The 10,868-nt window shown below is 46.4% G+C and overlaps 1 protein-coding gene across 1 annotated transcript; it reads left to right on the top strand.

Annotated features, from left to right (window-relative positions):
• Positions 1-2,534: 2,534 nt before the first annotated feature.
• On the top strand, positions 2,535-10,566 carry LOC108892383 (dyslexia-associated protein KIAA0319-like). Its single transcript, XM_051067983.1, is given in 20 exon segments — positions 2,535-2,902; positions 6,059-6,115; positions 6,373-6,722; positions 6,725-6,775; positions 6,778-7,021; positions 7,178-7,276; positions 7,403-7,498; positions 7,594-7,752; positions 7,826-7,973; positions 8,052-8,191; positions 8,307-8,359; positions 8,361-8,459; positions 8,608-8,746; positions 8,828-8,987; positions 9,080-9,216; positions 9,741-9,863; positions 9,959-10,049; positions 10,132-10,223; positions 10,410-10,481; positions 10,484-10,566. Coding segments are annotated over 19 exon segments (2,379 nt in total). The 5' UTR covers positions 2,535-2,902; positions 6,059-6,072.
• The last annotated feature ends 302 nt before the right edge of the window (positions 10,567-10,868 follow it).

Below are 10,868 nucleotides of genomic sequence, written 5' to 3'. Positions count from 1 at the left end.
TTGAACATCAGCTGATGGAGAGAAGAGACATGAAAACATTTCCAGAAGGTCAGTGTTTATTGTTTTCAGTCTGACTCTACACAGGAGACACACATTTAAGAGTTTCATACCAATTCTTTTTGCAGTGACATAGTGAAAAAATACTGATAATTATTATTAAAGTGGATTATGTTATTGCAGCTGAGATAATGACAGAGTCAGACTGAAAACAATAAACACTGACCTTCTGGAAATGTTTTCATGTCTCTTCTCTCCATCAGCTGATGTTCAACTCTGAGTCCTGAAGAGAAAATTCAGAAACAACAAACATCAGCAACTTTCAAATCACAGAAACAAAAGCACAGAGGGTTTCTGGGTATTGAAGTTCAAACTGTCAAAGACTAAAAAAGTAAAATACTCAAAAGAATACCACAAACCAACCAGTGTCTGAGTTACAAACTTCAGTTGAAGAATCATCTAGAGGTAAAAGCTGCTCTTCTTTCAGAGGAAAATCATGACAGTGTAAAGACGTTAAACATTTCCGGTCACAGTCTTTATATCTCTACAAACCAAGCTAATGTACTAAGTGAGCACATGAGGACAACTACATCACACTGTTAGAAACTGAGTGAATAAAACCAAACAGCTTTACTTGCATCAGTCTGTGATTATCAGCTCAATAACTCTGTTTTTCTTTCATCCTCTTCAGGTCCAGACCTTCAGCTGCTGCCGTCGCCTCCTCCTCCTGCAGAGACACAACAACATGTTAATGACACAAACTGACTCAGAAACCTGATTCTCCTACTCTGAACTGTCTTTACTCCTTCATATTTAATTACATTTTGCTGATAAAAATTAATCAACTAGTTTTCTACAAATCAGTGGTTTGTTTTTCTTTCTAAAGCTCCAAGAGTCCTGACGTTAAACATAAACTAACAGTATTATAAATAGAATTAAGAAAGGAGAAGACTAATTATATCTATAATACGTCAGGACTATTTAAGCTTCAGAAAGAAAAAACAAACCACTGATTTGTAGATTGGCTGTTTTGTTCCCTGATGTGTTTTTAAAAGAAATAAATTCTTGTCTTACCTTCAGCTCCACTGGATCCAGCTGTTTCTGTGAGTTCACCTGAAAAACACACGAGACTTTTACTTAAAACTGATGATTTTAACGAGGCAGAGCTGATCATCAACTAAAAATAAAAACGTCATGTTAGCTGTTTCTATATGAACTATGTAAATAAATGTCATTAATGAGTTAACTCTGTAAATTATAGACATGTCAGTATTAATTTAATTATTCAGACTTCAGATCAGTTACTAAACAACTTAATGTCAAAGTGCTGATGATGACAGGTGATGTGAGGGTGTTTCTGAATTACCTGGAAGACTCTCTGTCCTGGTCTCATCTGGTCTGATCTGGTCTCTGGAGTCATGGATGAAGTGGTGACACCTGGAGGAAATAAAAGACACAGAAAGGAAAATGATCAATTTCACCCAAAAACACAGAAATATTCAACATTAATGGGATGTTTCAGAAGAGGGCTGGAACCAACACCTTTAACAGATGAATCCACCTTAAATTTCTATTTTAATTGTTGATCAACTAATCTGTCAACACGTGTATTATTGTGAACTTCATAATTAACACTTTTACTAAAGTTAACAGTTGAAAAACAGGACTTATAACAGTATTTCTACACTGATACTGTTACTAATTCAACACATCTTCCACCACAGACAGAAACACAACTGACATTTAAGATAAACTTAACAACAGGAAGAGTTTTAAACATTAACCGGCCATGAAGCCTTAGAACAATGACTCCAGAGACGCATAAAGTGACCGCAAAGAGCTGTAAACAGCCGCCACTGTGTTATCATCCGTCCTCGTTAGAGACCCACAACTCATGTCAGTGACACCTGAGTTACAGAAACAGAACCACACACAAGAAAAGCAACAAGAAATATAAACACAGCACTAAAAGAGGAGGCTAATGCTAACGCTCGCCGATAACGAGTTAGCTCGTTAGCTCGTGTTCAGTAAAAACAGCTCTAAAGCTCGGTTTAGCCTCCAGACTTCTTCAGTAATTAACCTTCTCTCAGTGCTAACAAACCAAAACAACGACGTCTCCGCGGCTCTGCTCTGCTCTGCGGTCGCAGCATATGACGACACGGGTAACGAGTAATGACGACAAAGGTCACGGCCAGGGACAACACACCATGTAAACAGAGACACAGAAGGACTAGGAACTGACTCAAACCAACTAATACACACAGAAATGTCAACAAAGACACAAAACGAGTCCGCATGGTCACACAACTGCGGAGACACGCGGAGTGACGGCAAGAGCTGTAAACAGGTAACCACTGTGTTACTATCTGTTCTCATTAGTGACCCACATTTAATATCTGCTCACAGAAGCAACAAAAGAATGTAAAGGACAACACTATAGGAGGAGGCTAATGCTAACAGTGGAGCTGGCAGCTGATTCTAATGCTGACGCCGTCCGCTAAGTAGTTAGCTCGTTAGCCGCAGTGTCCAACCTCACCTGTGTTCGACAAAACAGCTCTAAAGCTCGGTTTAGCCTCCAGACTTCTTCAGTAATTAACCTTCTCTCAGTGCTAACAAACCAAAACAACGACGTCTCCGCGGCTCTGCTCTGCTCTGCGGTCGCAGCATATGACGACACGGGTCACGAGTAATGACGACAAAGGTCACGGCCAGGGACAACACACCATGTAAACAGAGACACACGTCATCACAGCGTTATATTCAAGCGCCATTAAGAGACACAGAAGGACTAGGAACTGACTCAAACCAACTAATACACACAGAAATGTCAACAAAGACACAAAACGAGTCCGCATGGTCACACAACTGCGGAGACACGCGGAGTGACGGCAAGAGCTGTAAACAGGTAACCACTGTGTTACTATCTGTTCTCATTAGTGACCCACATTTAATATCTGCTCACAGAAACACAACCACACAACAGAAGCAACAAAAGAATGTAAAGGACAACACTATAGGAGGAGGCTAATGCTAACAGTGGAGCTGGCAGCTGATTCTAATGCTGACGCCGTCCGCTAAGTAGTTAGTTCGTTAGCGGCAGTGTCCAACCTCACCTGTGTTCGACAAAACAGCTCTAAAGCTCGGTTTAGCCTCCAGACTTCTTCAGTAATTAACCTTCTCTCAGTGCTAACAAACCAAAACAACGACGTCTCCGCGGCTCTGCTCTGCTCTGCGGTCGCAGCATATGACGACACGGGTCACGAGTAATGACGACAAAGGTCACGGCCAGGGACAACACACCATGTAAACAGAGACACACATCATCACAGCAAGATGTTCAGGTGCCATCAAGAGACACAGAAGGACTAGGAACTGACTCAAACCAACTAATACACACAGAAATGTCAACAAAGACACAAAACGAGTCCGCATGGTCACACAACTGCGGAGACACGCGGAGTGACGGCAAGAGCTGTAAACAGACAACCACTGTGTTACTATCTGTTCTCATTAGTGACCCACATTTAATATCTGCTCACAGAAACACAACCACACAACAGAAGCAACAAAAGAATGTAAAGGACAACACTATAGGAGGAGGCTAATGCTAACAGTGGAGCTGGCAGCTGATTCTAATGCTGACGCCGTCCGCTAAGTAGTTAGCTCGTTAGCCGCAGTGTCCAACCTCACCTGTGTTCGACAAAACAGCTCTAAAGCTCGGTTTAGCCTCCAGACTTCTTCAGTAATTAACCTTCTCTCAGTGCTAACAAACCAAAACAACGACGTCTCCGCGGCTCTGCTCTGCTCTGCGGTCGCAGCATATGACGACACGGGTCACGAGTAATGACGACAAAGGTCACGGCCAGGGACAACACACCATGTAAACAGAGACACACGTCATCACAGCGTTATATTCAAGCGCCATTAAGAGACACAGAAGGACTAGGAACTGACTCAAACCAACTAATACACACAGAAATGTCAACAAAGACACAAAACGAGTCCGCATGGTCACACAACTGCGGAGACACGCGGAGCTGTAAACAGACAACCACTGTGTCATCATCGTCCATGTTAGAGACCCACATCTCATGTCAGGGAAGCTTCAGTCAGAGAAACGCAATAAAACGACTAAAACTGTAAATATGGCAGGATATCATTAAAATAGAAGGCTAACGCTAATGATAACACTCGCTAAGTAGTTATGTGGTGTATATTAAGGTCAACAGCTATGTGATGTGCAAAGAGTGAAGAGAGAATGCTACAATAAGCTACTGATCTTATAATACTTAATACTGTGTTGAAATGGTATTATCATTATTTACTGTATGAATCAAAGAAAACATGATATGTGTTAAAGGTCACCGTGTGAGAGTAGATGTTAGTGTTCACTGCATGCAATACATACTTTGTGTAATCCATATTAACATGTGAAAAAAGACATATAATTAAAAAAAATAATCATACAAGGAAGAGTTAAGAAATAATGGTGTAACAATAACAAGTAACTTAGTTTTTAAAAATACATGACCTCAGAGGTCATTTTATTTTATTGGGCCTAAGAGGTGTGGAAAGTCACAGCCAAAACTGTATAAAAGAGGGACAGAGTCAGTATAGTTTGGAGCTCTTCTGGTGTATCTTGTGCACTGTGAACTGTTCTCGGGTTTCTTTGTCGACAAATAAACTCTGCTGCCTTGGAAACTGCCGTCTCCTGATAATTTTTGAACACCTGAATCAGGCTGAAGATTTCTGATCGCGGCCCAGTTGTCTGGGACCCCAGACCCAATCCGCGTCAGTTAGCTTATTAGCGGGCTCAGTGTCCAGCCCCAATCATGCTGGACAAAAACAGCTCCAAGGACTATTTTAACATCCAGATGTCTTCGGTCATGAAGTTTCACAGTGCTACAAACCAAAACAGCAACTTCTCCGCTGCTCTGCTCTCCTCTGTGCTGACCACAGCTGGTAACGACACAGGTGACAACACACCATGACAACAAACAGGTAAAAAGAACGAGACACAAAACGATCAGAGTGAGATGCTAACCCACCACAAAGGTGGAAAAACGACCAGGAAGAGACACCTAGCAACAAAGACACTGAACAGCTAACACAAAGTGATGTAAAAAGACCGCAAAGGGATATATTTAAAAAAAAAAAAAAGACCATTAAGAGATACACAAAGACGCAAACTAACGCAAACCGGCCGCAAGGAGACAAAAAAATCCAAAACACCAAGTGACCGCAAAGAGACACAATAAAAGCTGCATAGAGTTGTAAACGGGCTACCACTGCTTTATAATCTGTTAAATCAGGGACCCCAGCTCATGTCAGAGACACTTTAGTCACAGAAACACAAACAATGAAGATAAAAACGACTAAAACTGTAAATACGACCAAAGGACAACATTACAAGAGAAGGCTAACGCTAACGCTAATGCTAACGCTAGCGAAATAGTTAGCTCGCTAGCTTACCTTCCTGCCGTAGGTATCAGCGTCCAGCCTGATCCGTGTTTGACAAAAACCGCTCCAAAGCTTGTTTCGGCGTCCAGGCTTCTTCTCTAAAACACTTCCAACAGTGTTAACGACGCAAACGTTGGTTATCTTCCGTATTTTCGCTCATATTTCCGACTTCGTTTCACCGCCGCTCCGTCTACCTGGACACAGTTCACCAACAATGGCGTCACACGCCAGCCAACATCGCCAGGCAGACGCTGATTGGTCGGCGAATTTGCCTAGCGCTGATTGGTCGACTGAGCCGCCCAGCAGCAACTTCTGATTGGTCAAAAAAACTGTAAACAGCGGAAGTTACCCTAAGGCTTTATCCAATGGAGAAGCCCAGGCTGTTTTGTGTTTTGTGTGAATTCTTGCGGCGCTACCGTAAATGTATGAATGTAAAAGTAAAATAGTGCAGAAAATATGAAGGTGAAGCTCTTGATTACTTTCTGCCAAAGCTGACATGAGCCAAGCTGATTTTATTAACAAGTCCACAGAGAAATATAAGAGTAATGTACTGCGCTTAAAGATAACATGTAAGTTACAGTGTGTGATGTGTTTGTTTCAGACCACAGACTGACCATGTGGGAGAAAACATTCCTGCTGCTGCTGCACAGTGTGGAAGGTACAAACATCCACCAACATCATTAAAAGGATGATTTTAATCTTTATATAAATTCTGATGTTTTTAAAGAGTTGTTTACAGTTGGTTCTGGTTTCACCTGTAACTGTACTGTGCTCCTCAGAGTAACTTATCTCTCCCTGAAGATCTTGTTTAGTTTTTGTCTCTCAGTGGTTTGACTTCTCGTCTTTCTGCAGTGATGTACAGGTCTACTACCATTTGATTCAGTTTTTTCTAATGTTCCGATGTTTCTGTTGCAGCTGTGGTGGCGTCTCAGTGCTGGCAGGGGGCGACCTTCTCCGAGGCTGTGGTGTCCCCAGCGGTGGAGAGCAGTGGTATCATGCGGGTCCCTGGCGTGTCGTCGTTGCCGCAGTGCGTGGCGGCCTGCTGCGACCTGCCGGGTTACGACCTGGCCTGGCTGTTCGAGGGCCGCTGCTACATCCTGAGCTGCCAGCAGAGGGAGAACTGCCAGCCCAGAGAGAGACCCGGGGCAGACTCGTTCCTGGCCTTCCTGCGGAGGGCGTCCCCGCAGACCCTTGTGCTTCAGTCTCTGGTGAGAGGGGAGCCGTACCGAGGCCGCTGGAGGCCCCTGTCACGGACCTCTGAGGCCCCGGGGACCTGGAGGCTCTGAAGGATCTCGCCCTCTTCGATGGGCCCGGCTGGACTTCTCTGACCCCGGGATCCTGGATGTGGAGTATTCAGAGGGAAGCCAGGAGGAGAGGGGAGGTGGTGGTTCAGAGGCGGAGACGACGACCAATCAGCCGCCTCTGAAAGGAAGAGACGGGCTCAACCAATCAGAGGCAGAGGATGGTCCAGAGAGGGCGCCGACGCAGAGCAGCGTGGCCCAGATTAGAGCCTCCTCAGGGGGGAACATGAGCCGGGGAGAGGAGGAGAGAACCAGGAGGGCCGGCTGATCCTGCTGCAGAGAAAACAGTGAGTGATGGCATGAATCAGCTTGAAGACTGCCTTTCTTTCACATCGAAAACACAGCCAGTGATTTGTTTGTGTTTGTTGGTTTTTTTTACAGACCAGACCACAAAGCAGCATCATGTCTACATCACTGACTCCATCAACCACAGACTCCACCCAAACAGGACCATGTGAGGACTCCAGCTCTGTCTCCTACCACGCCTCACTGGCCCAGCAGCACCACCACACAGCCAGGTACACCTGACTGTGTGAGCACACCTTTAACAAACACACAGACACAAACAGCTTGTTAAAGTTACAGAGCTTCTCTCAGAGGAAACCAGAGCTGTCTGAAAATAATAAAATGATTCTTTCCTTCAGCTGCTGATCAGCCTCTGATGATGTCTGATGGAAAACCTGCACAGGTGCTGACTACAGTTACACCTGAAGCTTCAGTTTCCCCTGAAACTACAACTGGTACTGAACACACACACACACGCACACACACACCAAAGTTCAGGTTTTCCTTTAAGATAATCATTCTAATAAAGACTCTGTCTTTGTGTCCACAGACCTGGTGAAGCTGCTCCAGTCGGCAGCCAGAGCTCCACCCCCCACCACTCCCCCCCCATCCAGAGCCGTGACCTCTGACCCCACCACCACCTCAACACTGAGCGCCGTCCCTCCAACCACGACCTCACCCTCTGCTACGACTGCTGCTGCTGCGTCTGGTAAATTTATCGCTCTGATAAAATTCACATTCACATGATGAACTCCTTTAAACAAACCCGTCTGTTTACTCAGTGTCAGAGGGCAGGGGGTCAAACCGTGGTCCGGTGGCTGTCGTGGGTCCTGACAGGAAGTTGCTTCTCCCTGTGAGCAGCTTGTTGCTCAATGGCAGCGGCAGCACCGACGACCGTGGCATCGTCAGCTACCACTGGGACGCCATCAGGTGGGACACAGGACAGGATGTTTCTGAGTCTCACTGTTTGAAAAGATTTAACCACGACTCACCTGTGGATTTTTACAGTGGTCCTCCTGGGTTAAAGCTGGAGGACGTGGACCAGGTGGTAGCCACGGCGACAGGTCTTCGCGTCGGGCGCTACACCTTCAGACTGACGGTCTCTGACCAGGAGGGGGCGACAGACAGCGCCTCACTGACCGTCAGGGGTGCAGGAAGGTGAGCGAGGTTACTGATGTTTTACAGATAAAACCATGAACCAATAATAATAATGTGTATTTGAACCCTGCAGTGATCATTAAACCTCAAACCTTCGTCCTGCAGCCACGAGTCTTCCTCCGGTCGCTCACGGCAGCGGCAGCCACACTCTGACTCTGGCCCAACAACTCGCTGGTCCTCCAAGGCTCCGTCACCGACGGAGACCAGACTCAGGTCCACTTCCTGTGGGTCAGAGACAGCCAGAGTCCGGCTGCCGGGGTCAGTGTAAAATACATTTACTGTGCATCGTCTTTATTAAATAAATACAAAATAAATAAGATCAGACTCATTAGAGTCGATCAGATTCAGAGTTCTGAATAACGTGTGTCAGGAGGAACATAAGAACTAGTCTGACGTCTGTCTGCAGGACGTCCTGTACGGCTCAGAGACACAGGCCTCTCTGTACCTGGCCAACCTGGTGGAGGGCACCTACCTGTTCCAGCTGAGGGTGACCGACGCCCAGGGGCGCTCCAGCACCGCTACGGCCACCGTGGAGGTCCGACCAGGTAGGACAGAATCTCAGACTCTGAGGGCTGGAGGGTTCAAATCTCAGAGCAGTGAAGTGTGTCCCTCCCGTGTCTCCGTAGAGCCCGGTGGGGGGGAGGAGGTGGAGCTAGAGATGCTGGTGTCGGTGTCTCAGGTCAGTCTGGCTCAGAGGGACACGGTGGTCCGACAGCTCGCCGCTCTGCTGCACGTCCTCGACAGCGACATCCAGGTCCGAGCGCTGCAGGGACACTCTCACCTCAGGTACTGACGAACTGCTGCACTGACTGGTTCAGAGATCCAGATCGCTCGTCCCTGACCGTGCTCTGTTTGTCTCTGTGGATGTGGATCTGCAGCACGGTGTTGCGGTTCTCGGGTGTGGGCTCCTCGGGGCCGCTCTCCGGCTCCAGGTTGGTGGGTCTGCTGAGGAACCAGCTGCTCAGAGAGAAGAGTGACTACCTGCTGTTCAGAGTCCTGAGGGTCGACACCGTCTGTGAGTTCACTGCACAGACCAGGTCCAGGACCAGTTTCTGTCCAGACCAGGTCCATTCAAAGTGTCTTTCCTCCTTAACTTTGGGAAATCAAAGATATCACCTTTACCTTTGATTAACTCTGTGAGATCTGATGTTTAATCAGGGACTACAGCTGAAACCAGACCAGATTCTCTCGTCACAGGAACCTGAACTGTAAAAAATCTACTTTTCAACCACATTAAACATCTTGAATCCTTCAGCTCTGATGGTACAGTGTGGACCCATCATCATTACTCCATGGTTTTCCCTGATTATTCTCTTTAACTGACAGAAAAGATGATGCCAATAACAAAAACACAGAAACACTGCTCACACATATTTCTCTATCTGAGACTCAAAGTCCAGATCAAACACAGTTTCAATGTTTAAATGAGGTTAAATGCCCAAGAAGAATAAAATAAAGAAAGATCTTAAACATCCCTGAGTCCTGCTCCTGATGCGGATCTGGACTGAGTTTTCCCTGTGTGTGTGTTTTCTCCCTCAGTGTGTTTGCTGCGCTGTTCAGGCCGGGGTCAGTGTGATCCGGTCACTAAGGAGTGCACCTGCGACCCCTTCTGGACCGAGAATCTGATCCGCCGTTACCTTGGTGACGGAGAGAGCAACTGTGGTGATTATACTTACTGATGATCTTTCTTAACTGGAGGTTTGATTTCTTTACAGCAGTGACTGAGCTAACAGACGAGTTGATTCTGTTTGTTTCAGAGTGGAGGGTTCTCTACGTCATCCTGACCAGCTTCATGCTCATGGTCTTCATCCTGTCAGTCAGCTGGACCTTCATCTGCTGCTGCAAGAGGTCCACACACACTCACACACACACTACACTTCATACAGAGTCCTGTTATTAATCCAGGTGATAACGTGTCGACTGTGTTCAGGAGGAGACAAACCAAAGTGAGGAAGAAAACCAAATACACCATCCTGGACAACATGGACGAACAGGAGCGGGTGGAGCTCAGGCCCAAATTCAGTGAGTCGCTTCAGTAAAGGTGTTGTCGCTACGTAGCCAACGTTAGCATTAACATCTGTTTACTCACCAAGAGCTCCAGTGACAGTCCGTCCTCTGAGCAGGGCTGAAAAGGCCTTCAAATTAAAAGCACAAACATCTGATCGTATGTTCAGGATGCTGAGGATGAAACGCTCTTCCTCTGTGCAGGTATCAAACACCGCAGCACGGAGCACAATTCCAGCCTGATGATGTCCGAGTCGGAGCTGGACAGCGACCAGGACACATCTTCAGCCGGGACCGACCCGTCCGCAGCAGGAACCGCTCAGCGCCCAGGCGCCGCCGCAATGGAAATGCCTTCGGATGACGGGATGGCCGACCTCCGCTGAGAGAGAGAGGACGCTGCTGGATGTCTGCCCCCGGTAGCAGGGAGAGATAAGGCTTCTGAAAGTTTGAAGGACTTTATCCTGTGCTGTGAGCTCAGTAACATGAACCAGGATTTAAAGGTTGCAGGACAAACCTGCCCCTCCTTTAACAGGATGTAAAGGTGGGAACAACGGGACGTTTGGAGGACACTTTGAAACAGGACCGTTTTTACAACCTGTGTTGACGTATTCAACGCTGAAATACAGACTTTTAAGGACAGACTTAAAGACAAAGACTCAGACA

This window comes from Lates calcarifer, unplaced genomic scaffold (assembly GCF_001640805.2).
Source record: "Lates calcarifer isolate ASB-BC8 unplaced genomic scaffold, TLL_Latcal_v3 _unitig_2229_quiver_2032, whole genome shotgun sequence".
NCBI classification, from domain to species: Eukaryota; Metazoa; Chordata; class Actinopteri; family Centropomidae; genus Lates; species Lates calcarifer.
This window is presented reverse-complemented; position numbering and strand designations above follow the sequence as displayed.